The 22,286-nt window shown below is 41.5% G+C and overlaps 1 protein-coding gene and 1 long non-coding RNA gene across 3 annotated transcripts; one reads left to right on the top strand and one right to left on the bottom strand.

Moving 5' to 3' along the window:
* Positions 1-4,298: 4,298 nt before the first annotated feature.
* Positions 4,299-13,388, top strand: LOC120706369. Of its 2 annotated transcripts, none has more exons than XR_005688275.1 (5): positions 4,299-4,997; positions 7,376-7,434; positions 12,184-12,645; positions 12,750-12,824; positions 12,979-13,388. It is a non-coding gene; the product is annotated as an uncharacterized LOC120706369 (long non-coding RNA). The 2 variants fall into 2 exon arrangements; XR_005688274.1 differs by having other exon boundaries at positions 12,951-13,388.
* LOC120706363 (MADS-box transcription factor 27) lies at positions 10,236-19,428 on the bottom strand. The gene is made up of 8 exons (XM_039990995.1): positions 18,948-19,428; positions 18,152-18,230; positions 12,200-12,261; positions 11,093-11,192; positions 10,964-11,005; positions 10,795-10,878; positions 10,563-10,717; positions 10,236-10,479 (listed from the first exon to the last, which is right to left on the bottom strand). The coding sequence occupies exons 1-8, from the start codon at positions 19,127-19,129 to the stop codon at positions 10,461-10,463; spliced, it is 723 nt and encodes a 240-aa protein (XP_039846929.1). The 5' UTR covers positions 19,130-19,428; the 3' UTR covers positions 10,236-10,460.
* Between the last annotated feature and the right edge of the window lie 2,858 nt (positions 19,429-22,286).

The following is a 22,286-nucleotide window of genomic DNA, read 5'->3' as shown; positions in this document are numbered from 1 at the left end:
CGACAGCGAGACGTTTGTGGTGACTTCGTCAATCTTGAGGATTTGTCAATTCAGTCTTCGGAGATGCTCATAGAGGTAGGGCTTGCACACATATATTCATAGAGATAGGTGTGCATGCATTGTGAGTGTCTAAGTTGTACTGTATAATATAAAAAAATAATTTTAAATTTGACCAATCTTATACAAAATAATATTAATATTTATATTACAAAATAATTATCATTAGATTAATCATGTAATATATTTTCATACTTATTGGAGATATAAATGTTAGTAATTTTCTAGGAGGGCCCTATTTAGAGCGCTGGGTGTTGGATTATTATCCAGCGCCCCCCCCCCCCCCACCCCCACACCAGCCCCAACCCGAAACCGGAAAAATAGAATCCCGTAACCGAAAAATTCTTTTGTTCAACTGGAAAAACACATGAACAGGGATTTGAAACCGGAAAATAGAATCTCAAAACCGAAAAATTCTTTTGTTCAACCGGAAAAACACATGAACAAGGATTTGAAACCGGAAAATGGAATCCCGAAACCGAAAAATTCTTTGTTCAACCGGAAAAACACATGAATAGGAGTTTGGAACCGTAAACTTGTAATCTTAACCGGAAAAGAACACGACACATCTCTATTCAGGGATATGAAACCAGAAAATGTATTTCTCAAACTAGAAAATTGTGCTTTACCCATAAAATTACTCGAAATAGGCTGAAACAGGAAACAAAGATTCAATAACCGTAAATGTGTTATTTTTTTAGAAAAATTAAAATTTGTAACAAGAAAATTATGAATATATCAAGCATGTTGGACTACATAAGAAATCTATTTGCCTCGAAAAGACTATCGGCCGTGGTCAGAAAATCAAAGTTTCTAACAAGAAAATGATGAATATATCAAGAACGTTGGGTGTGGGATCACATTGAGGCTAGATAAGTTATTTAAATTGACAACATGGATAGAAGAATGTTGACTTTTTTGCAATAGGAAAACAAAATAAGCTGAAAACGAATGATTATTTGTCAAGGTTCCTGTTGATGTCTTCTAATGCCTCCGTTTATTTCTCGTAGGTTTGTTTGGACTTGGCCGTCGACTTTAGGAGCTTCATTTTTCGGTTGCAGAATGGATGGCTATGACTCAGCTAAATTTTCCGGTCACACATAACAATTTCTGGTTTAAACCTCCTAATTTTCCGTTTGCGGAATGGATGAGCTAAATTTTCCGGTCACACAGAACAATTTCCGGTTTGAATCTCCTAATTTTTCAGTTGCGGAATGGATGCTTATTTTTTTCCGGTTTAAAGAAAAATTTTCTGATTTTGGGTTCACATTTTTCCGGTTTCGGAGTTGGGAGAGGGGCGCTGAATAACTTATTCAGCACCCTAGGTGCTAAATAGAGAATGTGTTTCTATATAAATTTAAAATCATATGATTTCTTAGAAGTGAGAGTTACATTTTCTTTATTGAACGGAGGGAGTAAGAGTTTTGGACCCGATAGCTCGAAGGAACACAATCAGAACTGACTGGGTTGGTTGCTGGGCCGACATGACAGCAACCCAGTTCACAGCACAGCCATTTGCTGTAGCAAGCAGCCCAAAGCGAAGGGACAGTAATCCTGCGGTGCGGGAGCCGGGAGCCGATGCGCCTAAGCTGTAACGCATCACTACTCAGCCGCTAGCACTTCGCAGAATAGCGCCAAACTGCTCCGTTAGCGTGCTCTAATCCACGATATAATCTTATTGTGTTCCAGCGTGAGCAAAAATTACAAGCAGTGATGAAATGCACCAGTGCTGGTGGGTCCGGTCCTATATCTTCTGTTTAATTTCATATAGGAATAGGATGCAGAAATTAGTGACTATTCTGAGCTTGATTATATTTTTTAAGAAATATAATGCTTTTTGATTCGAGCCTGCGTGCCTTTTATTTTGAAAAAAAAGTAGGCCAAAACTTTGCTGATCAGTTGAGAGATAATAACTACTACAATAGTACAGCAGCTACACCTGACACAACCGCACACAGTAGGACTCTGTGGTAGGAGAGGCGAGAAATTTTTGCAACTTAATTTGCTATGAAGGCCACTTCGTGCGTTGCGATGGACCAAGCTTAATCATTTTATTCCATTCCAAAGGTGAAGAAAAGTGAGGTAAATCCACCTTCCCAAGAGAAATGAGCTAGACTATAATGACGAGTGTCACTCATAAAAATACTACATTTATCCCAAAATAAAAGCATTTGTAATTTTACTATAACTTCAGCTATATTAGGTTTGCCCAAATTTATAGAGGATTATCAATATTATCATCAAATAAATACACTACAAAAATGTATCTTATTTGTGCAAGTGGGTGCTCATGTTGCTTTTGGTTACAGCACCTTTGCTATCCCAGCAAGAAAAGGGATATCGTCTACTTTGGATGTTAAGCATCCATATATGGTTCAAACTATTACGAGAATGTTGCAGTATATGGTAAGGACTTGCTAGTTATGGTAGGATATGCATGATTAGTATCAATCTCTATAGTTATGGTAGGATATGCATGATTAGTATCAATCTCTATGTGTGATTGCTAGATATAATCCTTTCTCTCTATAGAAGCTTTTCAGGTAGGTGCAGATCAGTTTAACAACTTGTAAATCGCTTAATTTGGAGCAACATGTTGGCAAATTTATGCGTCTACAGTCCAAGCATTGTAGCTAGCGTGGCAAAATACGTAAGTGGAGGTGGTGAGCTGTCAAGAGATAGGACATATGCTGGTATTCACATTGTGGCTGAGGTTATTATGCAAAAAGAAAAAATTCATTCTCAAGGGAAGAAAATTTCCTAATTCTATATATTTTGCTCCACGTAACCTTCCTCGGCCTCCGGTTTGTTAGTTTAGTTGAGAACCGTATAAAAGATGCATAGAAATGTTATCAAAACGATGACAATATAAGAAGGAAAAGGTCCATTTGCTTGTCATTTGGGTTGGCATGTCCAGGTTCTAGTGATTTTAGGCCATTCTTAGCGAAAATAAAGAAAATCAACTTTGTCATTAACTTGACCAAAAAAAACTTTGTCATTAACTTGTTTAAACTGTAAGAACCGGGGCTCTAGGCCACAAAATTGGCAAAAACTCAACAGACCATGAAACTCTGATTGGTCCTTGGGTGAAAGAAAATCAATTTCAAACCAGAATGGCCCTGTTTGTTCCCCACGTTGGGGAGTACTAGGAAACTTTAACCGCTAATTACGGTGTTAAACAAAACCAATTTATAAAACTAACTCCAGAACCCATGCATTAGGAACCCTGAAGAATCTAATGAGATCTTTGACCGTGTGATTAAAGGATGGTTACTATAGCATCACTGTAGCCAATCATCGATTAATTACCGTTATTAGATTCGTCGTGAAAAATTATACTCATCTCTGAAATTTTTTTACAAATAGACTTCATTTAACACTCTATGCATGCGAGATTCTTTTCTCCGCTTGTGTGCACTGTGTGGGCCAATGTAGAATCCGCGACAGCCGACATGCTTGTAGGCTTCTCGTGTCAGAGCGTGCCAGGGAGGAGCTCGCTGTACCCATCGAGAAGGAAGATGGCCGATGGCCTGTCGACTCTCGTACACTACTACAGCTCGGCAGTACCGGGCCCGATTTGATTACTGCATTAGCGCGCGTTTAGTTACCAAAAATTTTCGCATCGAAATTTGTGACTTTTTCTTTGAACACATGTATGGAGCACTAAATGTAATTAAATAACAAAATTAATTACACAGTTTAGATGTGCATGACGAGACGAATTTTTTGAGTCTAATTAGTGCATAATTAGCCATAAGTGCTACAGTAACCCACATGTGTTGATGATGCAGTCAAAGGCCTCAAAAGATTCGTCTCGCGGTTTTCAAGTGAGTTCTGAAATTAGTTTTTTAATTAGTGTCCAAAAAACTATTCCGACATGTGATCAAACTGTTGACGTGACACCCAAATTTTTTTTTCTAGAACTACGGCCCCTTATTCGTCCGGAACCTGGCAGGCAGTGGACGGCCGGGCACCCACCGCCCGACCCGGCAACCCGTCCCCGGGGACACGTGTCGGCGCCGAGGAAGATCCGTCTCGCCAGCGCCCTCGATCCGACGGAGCCCAGCACACGTGCCCGTCCTCCATGCTCCCCCCACCAGCGCCCTTTCTATCCCAGGGCCCGTCGCCGTCGCCGTCGCCGTCGCCCGGAGCGGCGGGCACCACGCGCAGCCCGCCTGCGCGGGAGTTTTTATATTCCGGCGACGGCATCGCGTGTGCGCCACGACTGCGGGTGCGGGCGGCGGCGACCGGCGGCAGGCCAGGCGGGGGGCGGATTGGATCGGATGCGCTGCGCGCCCGCACGGCTTGTCGGGGGAGGGGGGCGACGTGGCCCAAGCTGCGACACTCCTCCTCCGCGTATTTTAATCCCGGCGAGCCCTAGATATTTTCGGCTCCCCGCCCCGGCGCCTTTCCGCTCCCTGCAAGAAGGCCACCCCCGGCGGCCTCCCCGGCTGCGCGCAGCGCACGCATCGGGCCGGGAATCCACCTCAGATTTCGCTTGCTCCCCTCCCTCCCCCCGCGGCGTCCCCCCCGTCTCTCTCTCCGCGCTGGTGAGCCCCCGCGGGCGACGTGTGTCCCCTGTCCCGCGGGGGGTTTCCTCGCCTTCGACGGCCATCTGTTCGCCTCGCATGGCTCCCCTCCTGCCAAGCGTCCTCGCGTCGTCCCGGGAGCGCCTCCGCTCGCCAGGCGGCCGAGCGCCGCGGCGTCCAGCACAGATCCGCGCGCCGCCCAGCTAATCGCCGCGCCACTTCCTCAGACTCCCATCTCTAATAGCTCACCCGCATCCCCCGTGCTCGGCGCGGCCTTCTCTTCCTTGCCTCCTCCTGTATGTAGCTTATAGCTTGTAGCTCCCTCACTCCCAAACTAGCAGCTCAGAATGGCTCCGCTTGCCTTTAATTTCGCATCTCTCGAGCCGCAGCGGCACGCCGTCGTCGTCTCAGGTGAGCACTCGAACACCTTCCCCCATCCTTTCTGCGAGTTGATTTTGTGCTTAGCGTTAGCGGGAGTACATTTGATGCTGTTATGCATTGGTGATGTTTTAGCTTGTGTTATCGCACCGGAATACCGGATTATGTTAGGTGTTCACTCATTTTAGGATCGTGCGAGAAGCCAAGGCTTGCTCTCTTTTGGATCGCTTCTACATCTTTTTCCCCCAATTCCTTTTGTTGCTGCAAACCCTCTGGCAGTCTCCTAGGGCAAATGCCACTTGCGATTGCATAGCACTGTACGTACTAGTGTGTATGTGTCAGAGTCTATGGTGTCAGCATAGCTTAGAGGCGTAGATATCCTAGATTTTGCTTATCCGGAGTGGCCATAGATGTGGATTCTTGCAGTGCATGCTGGCAGCAGTTTAAAGACGAACGGTGGACTGTAGCCGGCCTCCACGGAATCTAGAAGCAACAAAGTTATTTCTAGGCATTATGCATATTATTTTATGTTTTCGTGATGCACATTTTTGGGTACAGCTATGTGCTCGCCAAGGCATGACTTCATTGTTGTTTGCAATTACAAAGATTACATCCTTTCTGATGCAGTCGCAAATACCCTACACCTTAATTTTAGGATGTGTTTAAGACTTAACTATACCTGATTATGTGTATGATGTAACAGTGGCCAGCAAACCAATCAGATGTAGAACACATAAATCTTGGTACAACGGAGTATCTGTTTATGTAGTGTAAATATCTATATTAAATATTAGTGCTGCTGATCTCTTTGAATATTATTCTCATAGTATAACAGTATATTTGTAGGTATCTATTGAGAATGTGAGATATGTAGTGCCATGTCGACAGAGATCCAATGTGTGAAAATTTTGTTTGTGTGTTGGGGTGGGGGGGGGGGGGGGTTCAAAATTTTCGGTTTGCCTGGCAGATACACAGCTGCTATTCAAAGCATAATGCAAATTAAAGAGGAAAAAAATTAGATCGAAAAACATGAGATTTCTCTACTTCCTCACACCATGCTGCCAATGATGTTTCTAGGTTGTTTGTTTGTGTGCAGTGTAACTTTGATAGATCTAACCGCGATTGGACATTTGAAAACTGGTAGCCTAGGAGATAGCCTTTTTGCAAAGTAGTATTTTATTTATATAGCCATATTAATTTAAATCAATGCTGTTATAGTAAAAATATATGATATACTTTGATATAACAACAACATTTTGAGGAAAAATATTTACCATTTCTAAGGTAGCACTTTCCCCTTTATGCATTACCTTCTTTGTGGATTAGTGAACTTGTGATGGCCACTTCTCGAGTCTTTTTTGCTTCAGTGTTTTGTTTGATCTGGTGCTACACTTATGGTAGCAGTTCAAAGATTATTAGATGTATTTTTATTCCAAATTAAAACTGTACCAGATGAGGTTATGGAGAGAACTAGAGCATGGGGTGAGACCTTAAGTGCCTTGCAATTTGCTGACAGCAAAACCAAAAGTATGGTGAACAGTGGCGAAGCCATGAATGGAAGGCAGGGGGGCTGGTGACCCTTCTTCTTCCTTGCTCCCTCCCTTCCTTCATCAATGGTCTCCAAAATTTTAGGGGGGGCTGTGGGGGGGCTCCATGGAGTTTTGGGCAGTAGGGGGGCTGGAGCCCCCTCAGCCCCCCCTATAGATCCGCCCCTGATGGTGAAAGAGTAGCTTTGATAGCATCGGATGTTTTGATTTCCTAACTTCTTTAAGCTCCGAGTTATAGTTTAAGCTGTGGAATCTGATGTTCGATAACTATCCAACAAGAAAGATATTGACGCTTGTAAGTGGTTCATGTGATTCAAAAAGTCCTAGCAGGCTACATAATAGATTTCAGGTGGTTGATGTGATTCAACTCAGTCCTAGTAGGCTAGTGAGCGGTCGTAATTAGTATTAAATCGATTTTTTTATTATATCGAATGTCCGTATGCCTGTTTATTTTCTGGTTGGCTGTGCCATCTGTCAAAGATGAGATCACGCAATGTTCAGCCACTGTTGATTCTTTAGCTGGCTCATCAGGGGTAGAGGAGGCCAGGGGAGGTGCTTGTGGTTTTGTTTGCAGGGATCTCTTAATTGTTTAGTTGGAAACACTAATCAATTGCACACCTATATAAGGTACAATAGAGCGAAAGAAAAAACTGTTTTACTTACAGAAGGTAGAGATGTTTAGGTTGGAGTTAATTTTCTATGACTAGAGTGCATCCCTTTGTGATACTGAATGTTACATGCTATGCCGTTAGCTGTTCTTTTTTGAATTTGTCCTTTAGTGATGTTCTTTATTTAGCTGTAGCAAATTGCTTCAGATCTGCTTATAAACTGGTGATTTAAGCTCAACGTTTTGGTTTTGGTCAGATTAATGCAAGGGGTGGTGACAAGCTAGAGGCAGCAGCTGCATATCCTGCAAGAAAATTGTAAGTAAATAACTTCGTAATTACTCTCAGTTATGTGTCAGAAAATGACTGAATATTATACAAGTACGTAGAATCATTATTGTGCTGCATCTTACAGTTGTTTTAAGAAAAAGTTGGTGGGAGTTTATCTACTGGGTAATTACATTATTTGAACTAGCAAATATGCCCGTGCGTTGCTACGGGAAAGAAGATAAACCTCACCCACTTGTACTCCACACAATAGCATCTGTTTCTGGCACATTTTTTGCCAATAAAATTCTTGCTGGTGGTATCAATCCAATTAGTTCTGTATAAACTTAACTCCCAATAGGGCTGGATGAAAAACCTGTGGCTCGTCATGATCAGCTTGCTTAGCTCTAGATGATTTAGCTCGGCACTACTCCGCTCATTATATTTTTCTAACTGAGTTGAGCTGAAGTTAGAGCCTGTTTGGCAGCACTTCACTCCACCAATAACGCAGCACAACAACAGGCCACTGTTAAAGCACCTATAACAATAAAGATGGTATAAAGATGATATACTTTATGCTTTCAGTGGTAGGTGACGTTCCTGTCGCATCGAGGTGTATGTGGTGACTTCGTCAATCTTAAGATTTTGCCGGCTCGGTCTTCAGAGATACTTATATAGGTAGAGTTCATAGGTGTGCGTAATCTTAAAAAATGTCCAAATAAGTTATAAATTATAATTAAGATGAATGCAAGATCCACGTCCACCAAGATTAATCAAGATTAAAATAGTATTTGTTTGATTCTCTTTCCCAATTTCATCTCTTTCACGAGAGTCCACCAAGATTAATCAAGACTAAAATAGTATTTGTTTAATTCTCTTTCCCAATCTAATCTCTTCCACGAGCTTCTTGCGGTCCCCTAATTCCGACGGCGGCAGGATTCGCTCAGCAGGCAGCGGCATCACTCGTCCCCTGGCGTCGCTTGCGGCAACCGCGGTGATCCTCCGCACTCTCCGAGCTCCTCGTGCTGGCGTGCGAGCTCTGGCGGCCACGGCCATCCTCTGCGCGCTCCGAGCTCCTCGCGCTGGCCTGCGAGTTCTGGCGGCCGCGGGCCGCGTGCTCTCCTCCCCACGGCAGGTGCCGGCGGCCGCACGCTACACAGGGAGGCCACAACCGTAGACGACCGCCACTCTGATAACGGAAGCTGAGTTCGACGCGGAGACGGAGCATTGCTGTGTCCAGCGCGATCACAGATCTCTCGATCACGGTAACTAATAATAGGTGGGGACGCAGAAACGGTCCCTTCTTTATAAGTAGGTATAGATTCATGTTATTTTAGAGGATGTGTTCAGTTAGGGGTGCAAATTGATGTCCCCTAGGAGCACCTCCAACCCTATTTAGTTTAAAATTTTGTACTATTTTTAGAGGGTTGGAGGTGCACCTAAGGGTCACCTCTTTGCACCCTTATGTTCAGTGTGCTATGAATGTCGTATTGGCTGGATCCTATCTTGTGCCATCTAGATTTCCTTTTGGGGAGGGGAGTTTCCCTTCAGGAAGTGCATTTACTTGTTTTTATGAACATGAGGGTCACCTTTTGGATGGCCTGGATTTGACCCAAGATAATTCTCACGTGGACAAGTATGTTTCTTTTGGGTCATTCCGTCATTAGTTGTTTGGGCTGTGTGCAGAGAAATGATCCTAAATGGCAAATCCCCTTGATTGAGCCCATAGTGGTCACTTTGGCCCACTAAGATGTGCCTGTAATCCGGGGCCGTCGCGGATATTAATTTTGGGGGCCATAGACTCCTAGGTCCTTAGTTTTGTTAGACGTTGGACCCTCTTGCCCCTAAATAGGTTTCCTGCAGGGGTTGTCCCGTAACCTTCCTGAAAGGATGTTGTTTAGGTTACACAGGATTGCACATGCACTTCATTCTAAAGCTCCTTGCTGAATCAGAAAAGTTCTCGGCCCATAGGAGTGGGGTCTCTGTTATCAATATACTTGAGCCTGGAACCCTCAGTGACACTTTGTCTGTCTTTCCAAGAGACCTATGATTTTGTTGCCCACCAGTGTTTTCTATACTGAAACAGGGGACAAGCGGTTTACAACTTTAGATTTGAATCCTACATTAGATGTGGACAACACATATGTGCCACTTGGAATCTTTTTTCTTCATACTTTACAGTATCCTGGTTCAGGCTGTCAACCCTGGCTGGCTTGCTGTCAATGTTGACCTGTGGCGTTGGAATCAACCTCCTTGCAAAATAAACAATCCCCTTGAGATTTCAGACCTAGGCATTAAGGCATGCCTTAGAAATTCCCTCCCCAGACCACCATCTTATTTATTTAGTTTTTGTTTCCTTATTGGGACAGTGGGGTTCGAGTAAAGAACTTGGTGAACAAAGGTACCTTTTGATAATGGGCTTATAGACTTCAAAAAGATATGAAAAATCTCTCTGGTGCTCCATCTCCTTTGGTGCGCCAAGCATCTCTGCCTTTGTGCACCGTTGTTGTGCAACCAATAGTCTCCTGGCAGAAAGCTAATTACCTAACGGCATTGTCATATTATATTCATCCTACTAAAATGCATGATAACGCTATTTACCGATATAAAACAGTAGTGAGTGGAAACTAGACTCACTTTCCAGTACCATATCATTCTATATAAAAATACACAGGCCACCAATGTTCCCTGATCGACCATTGTTTTACTTTTAAATATCTGAAAATGTCCCACACAGCAGTCAGTCTTCTTTTCTGGTTTCCTTGGAGCATGGCAAGATTTAAGTAGTAGAAACTTGCATGCTTGAACCTTTCCTAGTACACATAATCGACTAATTATACAAGGCTAGTAAGTGCAGTAGAAAACTTGCAACTTGTTTAATATGAGAACATCTAACATCATATGCAGCTAGAAAACAATCATCCACTGAATTCCACAGCTCAATTCCAGTCTGGAATTTATTTGCAGTGCATTTACAAATTCATATCTCAAATCTCTCTGCCATAAATACATTGTTTTGTCTTGCTGAGTATCATCTCTTTACAACAGCATAATAGGAATAGTGATTTGACTCTGTTTCATGGATTTAACTGCAATCTGCATATTTTTGATGACTCATTATATTACTGAAGTCAATCTTATATAACCAATTGAAAAAATATATAGATAATAAATTTTACCCGAGCTTTGGAGCAGTCGACGGCTCGATGCTGTTCTGTTGTGGCAGTGTGCTGAGTCCAAGTTGCACAGGAACATCTGTGTTTTCTACTACTGCAAAGTTGTATGGAGTCGGTGATTCCTGATTAACTTCACTTGGTCCTTCGGTCTGATAGATCTGAGAACAACTGATATCATGTTATACATGTGATTGGGTGGTTACTCAGTAATATTCTTGTTCAACTCATCAGCTACCTTCTTATATAACTCGGAATTTTCTTGACGAATCTGGTTGATCTTATTGTACAAGTCCATGTTTTCTTGATGAAATAAACTAGCCTGCAATCAATGCAGTGCTAAAGTCAATATTGCTAAAATCAAATGAAACACCACAAAGAACTATAAAATCATAATGTTGTAGTACCTTCCGATTCAATTCGTGAATTTCATCAATCAAGAGATGGTCCTGTTAAGAGCAGCAATAGTAGTAGTGATCTTTAGTGATGACTCTTGGAGGAAGAACTGAACATAGAGATGGGATTAGCATCCAGACCTTCTTTGCGCGGACTCCACGCAGGCTTGTTTCCAACTGATTCTCTAGGGACTGCAGTTCCTTAACATTAAGCCCAGAAAGATCCTCTCCCATCAACTGCCTGTAACCAATTGATATGTAGTACAATTTTATATTGTGTTATATAGGCCGGGCGGTTGAGATGGCTAGCCCGGCCCGGTAGCGTCGCGCTCTCAGCAGGTCCTGAGTTCGATTCTCATCAGAAGCGAATTTCAGGCTGCTGAGAGAAAAAAATCCCCCTCGCTGTGCTCGCCGTAAGGCTTGGCCCTCACGGGCATGGGCCAGGGTTCGGGGGGTTTCTCTACCCGGGTAAGCCGGTGTGGCTTCCTCTTAATGAAAAAACGGTGGGGCGTTTCTTCCCCCCCGGGTAGAGTTTTTTTTATATAGAATTATAGATACACTGTGTACCCAAGATCTTGGCCAATATAGGTGATTTTTTAGCACTAGTGTTTTCGCCATATACAACAGTAGTGTCATTGGAACCTGATTTGATATATAGGTAGTTTGTTAGTAATGTCATAAATTGGTTTATTTTGTTTATTTGCCGTACTGTGCTTTGGTAAATAGACACATAGACCACTTGACACACCAAAGGGACTGAGGCGGTTCCCAAACACTTCTAGGGCACAAATATGGACAATGCTGCATAAGTTGATTCTAGCTCAGCCTGAATTCCAGCAATAGTGAGTAACAACCTGCTTACACAATTTTTTTTCTGTAAATGAATAATCTGTAGTTGAAAATGATGCTTTTACATATATAATGTTGTTTAGATGATAAGCCGTTCTCCGAGAACATGTTCTTTTCTTTTGGGGTTTGGAGAAAACATGTTCCGAGAAATGAGGTTATTATAAAAGCAATATTTATCTGGGAATAGTCTTTATTTGGTTTGTTTACATTGAATATTTTCAAGGTGTCCAATTCTATGTTGTGTTAAGTATTTTTGTGCCTAGCCTTTCACATAATAATTCGTATTGAGAATTGTGGTCTTGTCTGGAGAAATACTTCTGCATTGTACTTCTATCTCTGAATAAACAAGCTTCTAATGAACTATGTGCTTGAAACTTTTGCAGGGTTTTCAGACCATACCTATGATTTTCTTGCAAGTTGTGCAGTTGTTGTCTCAAGCTTGCTGCCTCCCTTTGCCAAAACTATCAAGAAAAGCACAGGTTATGTTATTGATGAACACATAGGTTAAAATTAAATGAATGAGCATGTGTCTGTAACAAGCAGGATGTTAATTTATGAAATCTTGTAGCATAAAGTAGCACTTCTCAGCATTATACTTATACCACAGATATTAGGTTCAAAACTTGGTTGTCCATTTTATAGCATGAAGTAGTATTTATTTTATTATTAAGGAAATGCAAAAACCGGTTCTCCATATTGGCAATGTGTGGCTATCTTAATGGTTTCTTTTAGCTTTGGTCATCATGCAGTATGCTAAGGTGGCGCTTACTGAACTAGCAAACTATGTATTTCGGCTGACACTGTTGCCACTGTGCAGTGGCAAGCAAACTCTATGAAGAAACAAGGTGAGTGAAATTTCTGATATGAACATGTCAAAGTGAAAGAAAATTCTGATATAAAGAAGAACATGTGGAATAACAATGATTTCTTGTGATTTTGTGATTTGAAGGGTGCACCGTTGTCCGCCAGTGTTAATCCTTCTGTAGTTAATGTTCAGAGTACTCAACTCAATGTCTACACTGCGGTAAGCTTTGGATGTGTACTAGAGCTTGTAACTGTTCTTTTTTTTTTCTTTTGTTTTTTTTCCCTTTCTTTGCTTTTCTGTGTACAGTCATCCACAATTAGCAGGAGGGGCTGACCATTTTTATAGCTTTATTCTGCTTTCTTTGGTTTGCAAGGTCGGAGGAGGTATGGGAACAAATGGAAGTTCAGTTGTATTTGAACTGCCCTGCATATCTATAAGGCAGTTTCTGGTGTAGACTATTGGAGATTGGAGTTATGAGATGATCGACAACAGTACTAGAAATTATACATTTCGGTGTCTTGCTTAGCCAAACTCAACTGGCAAATATGCCATTTGCAGTTGAAGTAAAAATTGCTGATTAAGGCATCCGTTGGATTTGGTGTTGGAAGACGAGAAAATTCCAACTAATATGCAGAATTCAAAGTTGTATGCTTCAATCTTATGTGGTTGGATCTAATTAATTTGTATACTTGGTCTGTCGAGCAGGCTTTTATAGTTTAGCAACTTGTAAATTATGCTATGAGAAGTATTTGAAATAAAAAGCATGTATTTTGAGATGTCTCCCTCATTTTGTGCTTCGTTCATATACTCTGTAAGTCTGAAAATATTCATGTTTGATTGAAAAGACATGACCAAGTCTGATTGTGGAAGTGCAAGATGCTGAATGCAGAGACGTTTTGTCGCAACGGTATGGTTAACTTTGCAATGCTTTACTGTAGTAAATTGTTTCTGGGGCAATCCTCAAAACACTTCCATACATTTTCACGTCCAAGATTTTTAAAGTTTGAAACTAGTCGTGAAAGCATGAATTTAGTTAAACTTTTCTATAAAAAAATTACCATTTTAGGTTGAGTGGCAAAAACTATGGAGTGTAGCAGAGATGGGGACATTGTTCTTGCTGGTGCTTATAATACACACTCTTGGTTTCCTGGGAGCCTAAAAACAAAAGGACAGTTTGGGAGGTGTATACGTGCAAGTGCAAATCCTGTCTTACTGGTTTGTGTGCCATGGTAAGACAAGACATTTTTTTCGTTGGAGGGAGCTTATTCCTTTAATGTGAACTTTTTTTTTCCCTTCCCTCTTCGAATCGTGACTTTAGTAGAGCTGAGCTGTATACTCTGTTCCACTAGTTAGCCCGGCCCAAGATTTACAGCCCAAATGTCTTTGGCAGATTGGACACTGAAAGTTTGGATGACAGCCATCTTAGATTTTTCACATCTTGGCTCGGGCGACTGAAAGTCAAATCATCACATAAGGCTTAATAACTATGTTTTTGTTCCGAAATATTTTTTTATTTCCGAACAAATTTTTTGTATTGCTGGAACAATTAAAAAATTGTTCCACAATAAAAAATTTTTGTTCCGGAATAATTTTGACTGGATTACACATATGGGCCGATTTGCTAGGCTGCTTTAGGCCCAAAACACAGAAACCGGAGTGGGAAATGCTTTGGGCGACAGCTCGGCACGGAGTAACGTGCGTTAGGCTGACCACAGCGGAGGGAGCAAGAGCAAATTTGCTCCCTCCTCGTTTCCCACGCCCTCTCTGTCTACAGTGCCAAACAGTGCATCTACAGTGTCAAACAGTGTATTTGCTCCTTCATTTGCTCCCTTCACTGTGGACGGTCTTACCCCCAACCCGACCCAGTCCAAAGTCCAAACTCCATTTGGCAGCTTCCGTTTCTTTTTTTCATTCTTTTTCTTTTTTTGCTGTTGTGGAAAAGACAACATCTGTTTCTTGATATCTAATTGTCAAAGGCAATTAGTCTCTTCAGATGGGGTTTACACCTCATTTTCCATAATGCCATTAATAATTGGATGAAAATATGAAATATGCTAATTGTTCAAAACTCAAAGAAAATCATGTTCAGAAGTTCTGACAGTTCCAAAATATTTTAATGGACCGAATAAGAGATAGAACAATAACCGTGAAACATGTTGGCACCAAACTCAAATGCATTTCAAACATATGGACACACAAATAGTTAGCGATCGCTATCAGCATCAAAATTATTGTTTGCTAGGTATTTTCCTTTAATGCTTTCCTTTTTGGAATCTGAAGCTTTTTCCCTGATTCTCACACACGGGCAACTCAGGCCTATTCTCACAGATATTTATCTTCATTTTTTTAAAAAAGAACAAGTGTTCATTTTAATACTTCTAATGTTTATACCAATTCATTGGCAAAAGGATAAAAAGAAAAGAAAGCTTGGGGGGGGGGGGGGGGGGGCTCCCCTTAGGCTTTTGTCCTAAGGTGTCGTACTTTCTAAAACCCAAGTCGGGATAGGAGTTCAGTGCTATAACCGATCCACCATGAGAAGCTTGGCCTGGTAAATGGAGCAGTGAAGTAGGTTTTTTTCAAGAATAAAAATATAAAGATAAATTCTAAAACCCAATTCATTGGCAAAAGGATAAAAAGAAAAGAAAACTTGGGGGGGGGGGCTCCCCTTAGGCTTTTGTCCTAAGGTGTCGTACTTTTCTAGGGAAAATTCGATTCATGCCACCACAACTCCGTGAAATTGGGTGTCATGTTGAAAATCATGCCACTCAATGGCATGATTTTCAACATGAGATCCAATTTCAAGAAATTGGAGTGGCATGGATCCAACTGACCCTACTTTCTAAAACCCAAGTCGGGATAGGAGTTCAGTGCTATAACCGATCCACCATGAGAAGCTTGGCCTGGTAAATGGAGCAGTGAAGTAGGTTTTTTTCAAGAATAAAAATATAAAGATAAATTATATAGAATTATGTGAGTTTCCTGCATATATGTCCTAATCCTCGCATTCCATGATCAAGCAAATCATGATACATCTTATCCTCTAGCAGCCTGTCTTTCAGTTTACAGAAAATATGACAAGTGAAATCAATATATATAGGACTCACTAGTTACTTTCTTTCTCGTGAAAATGTGACTCTATTTACACGTACATTATCCTTTTCTACTTCTGTTGCCAGTTCGTTTTTGCTCTCATCAGATTTCTTGTGAGAGTTTTAAAGTGCTGATGGAATAATACTGGACTCATGCTTTTTTTTGAAAGCATATATAGGCTAACATTGCCGTAAGATACGAACCGCAGAGGATTGGCATATGTGGTGCATGGTTTCATTAATATTTACCTAATTGGTTTGTAATATACATACTCATCTCTGCCTGACTACTTAAAATTCTATTGCTAGTTACAATCCAAAACCAAATAATAAAAACACTACTACAGAACACGACATTAGTCCCGGTTGCCAAGTGCCTTTTATCCCGGTTTTACAACCGGGATACCGTGTCCGGGACAAATGTGGCCATGTCTTTTGTCCCGGTCTCTATTCAACCGGGACAAATGTAATTTTCCAAAATAAAAAAAATGAGCTCGCTAGCTCCCGAGGAGCCAGCTTCCCCAAATCCAAAAATTGGACCAAAATTGCAATATCAAAATCCAGATCTAATTCACAACACATTACACATCACATATCAAGATCTAGTGCACACAAGTAAGAAAGTACAAGATCTAATCCACAATAATGAGATTAATTCACAACATATGAGATTGATTTGATTCACATCACATATAGATTCAACATCACAATCACAAACAAAAAAAAACAAAAAAACCACGCGGCGGCGGCGGTTCCGCCTGGCACGCGCCTGCCCGCCTCTTGCCCGTGTCCTGCACGCACCTGCTCGGGCCGTGCGCAGCGGCGCGGCTGGCCGGGCTTGCTGTCCTGCCGGTGCCTGGGTGGGCTTGCTGTCCCGCCGCCGGTGTCCGCGCCCCTGCCCGTGCCATGCGCTTGGCGGTTGGCCGGTCCGCGGCGGCGGCGGCGGCGCGCGGTCCCCACCGGCGCCTGGCCCGCGCCCGCGCCCGTGCCCGGCCGGTGCTCGCCGGTCCCTGGCCCGCGCCGGGGAGGGAGCTGAGGGAGGGAGGAGGAGGAATCGAAGGTGAGGGAGGGAGTGGGCCGGGCGGGAGGAAGAAGATAAGGTGGAGAGAGGCGGAGGAGGCAGAGAAATGAAAGGGGCAGGAGCTAGCGCCCAGCTACGACTTCAAAATATCAGAGGAGCTAGCGCCAGCGACTTCAAAATATCAGAGGTCGGCCATGTTTTTGTCCCGGGCGGTTGTTTCAACCGGGACAAAAGCTCACCAAATGGTCCCCGTTGGTGGCTCCAACCGGGACCAATTCCTTTTGTCCCGGTTAGAGCCACTAACCGGGACAAAAGGGGATCCTTTGATCCCGATTGGTGGCTCTAATCGGGACAAAAGGTCCCTATCCTCCTGCTGGCCCGGCTAGCCGTTGGACCCGGGACAAAAGCCATCTTTTGTCCCAGGCCCAAAGGCAACCGGGACAAATGGCCTGGAACAAAGGCATGTTCTGTAGTAGTGAAAGTTTACTACCCTAACAAATGAAAGTGCATAGGGCCTGGTCTGATGACTAGTTTGTTATCATTATAATTTTTAAATAGTACGGGACTATCCATGCTTATAGTACGGATGAAGTGATCGATTGATGAAACCATTTTGGTGGACGAACTATGCAGGCAAGCTAACTAGCGACAGCATAAGTACTGAACTTATTTTTCTAACTAGAAAAGATCGAGCACCGCATGCAAGATTTCTACATGCATCCTAAATTATATGCGACCTTGAAAATTATATACTCACAACTCAAAAACAAAACAAATGTTTATTGGTTTATATGCCACATGGCATTTCATGATACAATTTAGTCACGATTGTTTTAGTGCTGAAAGATACATTGAATAGTGATCGAGTAATAGCGGCTCTGGAGGTACTGTGTGATATTCTTTGAAATGGCTAACTTTCATCAACCAGTTGTGCACTAATTTTTAAACAGACTGTGTTTTCGTTTTGGGGCAGTGAGTACACAACTTATGTATATGCAAAACCTGAAACTTTTGAACCGGTACAGATGCTACCATCAGTACTGGTTCAGTGGTTCTACTTCTACAAGTGGTTACTGTTAGGTTGTTGGTATCAATCCCCCCAAACTAGAACCACACGCACACACCCCTTGAAATTGAAGAACATTCATCAAGATCGTGCCAATATTCAAGGTGTATTTGGTGCAAAAGAAGCCATATCAATCTAATGGACAAGCTTATATTAAATGTGAAGAAAGATGTTTTACTAAACATAAGATATGCTACATACTTTGGAGTTGAAACATGTTTTACTATACATAGTTTTAGAAAATTAAGCACATTTAGCATTGCATGATGTTTTAATTTGGGGTACTGGATCCATGATCCGAATAAACAGTTTTCAAGCAATATTAATCTCTGCTTAAATGATAGAACACTTCAGAATATCTAGAGCGAACCTTAAGCTCTGAGTTGGGATTTGCGACAACCTGCTGCTCTTCCTTGGCCTTGCCATACCGATCTATCACTGATTTCATGCTGCACACAGAACGAATGGCAATACACATAAAAAAGAAATGTTACTATGTGATTCAGTATAAAATATTTGAAGTTCAGTTCTCAAGAAAATAAATAAAAAGTCAAATAAACTTTCTTAATTATAGAAGTTTAGATCCATGCTTGCTATCTCTCTCTGGAATAAATCTGCCAAGATTTGATATGAACTGTGGCATGTAAAATGCACCGCACATGCATACTACCACGAAACCCAATGTATTTCCTACTGTAATATAATGCATGGTGTTGATAACATGAAACTGCACGACCAAATTATATATTGTACAAGTTTCGTACACAAACCACAAAGAAATTCAGATAGATCAAATAAGGGAAGAAGAGAAAACACCGGTGTGAAAGCAGTGAGGTTAAACTAGTTATTAGAGGCCTCATACTTGTTGCTCTCATCAAGGAAAAAGACTTATATATGTGTAATAATTGCCTCCATGATAGCGAATATTTGACAAATAAATCTGTCTTCCTAGCCTTTTTCTGCAGAAGGTGTGTATGTCCATATTTAATATTTGCACAACAAATGGTAGTTCTAATCAATAAATCTAAGCAAGACGGGCCACACTCCCCCACCCCACCCAAACAAACAACAACAAGAACAACACACAAATCAAAAGAACAAGAAAAATAGTTTACATCTATCCCTTCAAGCAAAATCCACATGAGAGCATTGATGAACATATATACCTGGTGCTAGAGTACTCGTAGAGGCGGCCGGTGCTGGAGAAAATCATGAGGCCGACCTCGGCATCACAGAGGATAGAGAGCTCCTTAGCCTTCTTGAAGATCCCGTTCCGGCGCTTGGAGAAGGTCACCTGCCTGCTCGTGGAGTTGTCGATCCTGCGGATCACAATCTTTCCCCTCCCCATCTCTCTCGATCTTAATCAACCTTAGCTTTCCCTCCCCTCACACGCTGGAAACGGATACTGAGATGATCCTCAAAGAGACAGGAAGGACGCGGCGGCGGGATCTCCGGTCGGCCAGGAAGGCGATGGCGCCGAACGTGCCAAAGAAGGTAAGGACGAGATCTGGCCAGGGAGCTGGAAGAAGAAAGCTCAAAAGGTTTCCCAAGGGAGGAGAGGGGAAGGGAATAATGCGTCTGGGTGTGCGTTTGTGGGAAGAAGGCTGGCTTTTCTTGGCGCTGGGTGGATGCAACTTGCAAGCAGACTTTCCCCTATCTGCTACTTGCTTTATTTAGCAAAGAAAGGTAATTAAGAGAGGAGGCCAGACGCACGACACCCAATTGGCTACCGTACCTGATCTCAGGGCTTAGTTTAATTTATTTGGTTGGTGCCGAATACACTCCTAAATGGCTGTGCTAATGATAGCCGAGCCGAGACCATCGTTGCAAGCAAGTATGTATAATCATCAGTCACTATGTTTAAAAAAAGGTGTTTTCTTGATATTAATTAAGCCCAGCCATGAAATATGCAAGTCCTTAGAAATAGAAGGGGTTGGCCGTTTGCGGCTAAGTGAGGCACCTAGCTAATTAAAATCTTCAACCTGGTGGATTAAGATAGCAATTTCTTGATATTTTAACCAGGGAAATCCTTCCTCGCCATACTAATGTGATGAATTTATATAAACAGAATAAGCTTGGGCTTGTTCATATAGTCACGCAAATTAAACATAAAAGCGCAAGGATGTGCTATGGATACAAAAACTATGCATTTTTTAAACAAGATATGAAACTAAGTCGGTTACCACCAAAAAATCAGAAGGAATAATTTGTGTGCTTCACGCTACTACGCTAGGCTGTCTAAGAGAGTCTCTAACCTATCTAGCAGCAAGTAGAAAAAATAGACGACGCGTGCTACAAATGATACGCGCACAGAAGATCTTAGTAGACGATTAGTTTGGTTTAGCGTGCTTAGCAAAGTTTATTAAAAGTAGTGTTAAATAATTGAGGCCGATGGCGAAGATAATATTGTTGGTGTGCCCTAGAGACCGGCGAGGGGTGCTCGATCGTGGTGTCCCCGCCGCCTGCCGGACGGTTAGCCGACGCGTGGAGACGCGGGAAGACGACTTGCAAATTTGCATCGTTCGCCAGCAAAATTGGCCGGTTACATGCATGCATGTACGAGTCATGTTACTAGCTTTTAGTTGTAAATTAGCATGGTATTCTCTTCAATTTGGTGATCTGATCCGTTGCATATAGACACTTATATTCATTTTGATTACACGCCCCCAAAATGTACAAAGTATTGTGGTTATATTTATATAATATGCATGTTTATTGTATATAAGCAAAATAAAAAAATCCATCCACCTTTATATGAATTAGAAACTTCATCCAGGTCAATTGTTCAAATGCAAAAGATCTAGCGCGCTTAAATACAAAGTGATATTGGCCGGTCCAACTATAATCTTTTAATTTGGTGTAAGAAATAAAAATCTACTACCTCTGCAACAAAGTAGAAGTCCATTTACAATTTTTTAGTTCAATATTTCTAAAATTTCTCTATAAATATTGTTTAAAAAAATGTGGACTAACAGCGTAGGTTGATGTTACTAGATTTGTTGGGCACATATATACTTCTATTAGCGGGATACTATGTATATATTATTATTCAAATTAAATTGCCAAATTGGAGAATGTATATATTGTCGATAATTTAGTTTCAGCCTATGCTGAGATAAATGTCATGTTAACTTTTGACCAAATCTTTCTTGTTTATGTATCCAACTAATCTTTATTTCATCGATGAAGGCAACTCTCACAGCCTGATATTCCAGTTTTGTAGTATAGTTAAATTCAAAGCCAACATGGTACTAATGTGTAGTAGTACTGTGAATCCATTAACTCCACATCGCACAACCACTGATACCTTTTGTTTTCCTGTTTTGGGCAATAATACATGCACTTACCTCGTTGTACATGATCGGTCTCAATAATTGATTACTTTTGTCGGCACATAACCTTTGACTTTCTCATACTATGGATGTCCAAAAGTAGATCTTGCTACCAAGACTCCAAGAGGTACAGAAGTGTGCCACACTCCTTCCGGTAAAAAGAAATCATTTAGGCGATTGGTACAGCTTCCCCTAGCTAGCAAGTCTGCAAGTGTAACTTTGGTCACTCTTTGTTATTGTAGCATACTTATCATGTCACCTTTTGAAAGCTTGATTATGTGTATCCCACGATTGTATATACTATACCATTATATATATGTGTGATTGAGATGACTACACTTTCCCCCAACCATAGTTTTGATAGAATTCATCAATAGCTAAGGAATTTCCCATTCATTTTCCCTATGATGGGATCAAAGTTTGAAACCTCTTGAAGTATGGTTAATTGGAGTGCAACTTTAAAGGTGTGGGAACATAAGGATGTTATTACGTACAGATAGTTTAAATAACTAACCCATTAAATCCTGGATGCCGCACTACTAAGAAAACCACGAGTCACTATACTCATCACAAGCAACCATTTTAGTGTCAAGAAAAGATATTTGTCGTATTTATTATTGTGGACAAAAACCATGTGTCACTCAACTTTCTATGCAACTTCATTTTAAGTGCCTCAGCTCTTTGGCAGAAGAGGAGATTTAATTTTTTATTTAATTATTAGCACTGGCTGCAAGTTCTCGTTGGATTATTTGTCTGTGTCTAAGCAATAACCTGACCTCCCACCTCTCAAGGGAAAAATATAATTAGGTGCAACATGGATGAGTAATAGCAATTTTCCACAGGGAAAAAGATTGTTTGTGTGCACCTTTATCATGCATGTTAGCTATTTGAAGTAAAATATGATGGCTACTGTTTTAATTTGGTTTGAAATTAAATATTATGTTCTGTCAAATAATACAACATGTTAGGCACAATATGCATGCTTGCATCACCTTCTTCAATTAAACTTAACAGTTGTTAAAATTTTCAAAGTAGTGAGATCTTCCCCGGCCCATTGCATACATCGTCAGATATTATATGTGCAACTTGCAAAATGGGGATGCAGACATGCACATGTATAGAATAATTTTCTAATAGTTGTGCAATAGGGGTACAATTCATGGAGAAGTATAC

Source organism: Panicum virgatum, chromosome 1K (assembly GCF_016808335.1).
Source record: "Panicum virgatum strain AP13 chromosome 1K, P.virgatum_v5, whole genome shotgun sequence".
Taxonomy (NCBI): Eukaryota; Viridiplantae; Streptophyta; class Magnoliopsida; order Poales; family Poaceae; genus Panicum; species Panicum virgatum.
Note: the sequence above shows the minus strand (reverse complement) of the source record. Positions and strands in the feature narration are given on the sequence as shown.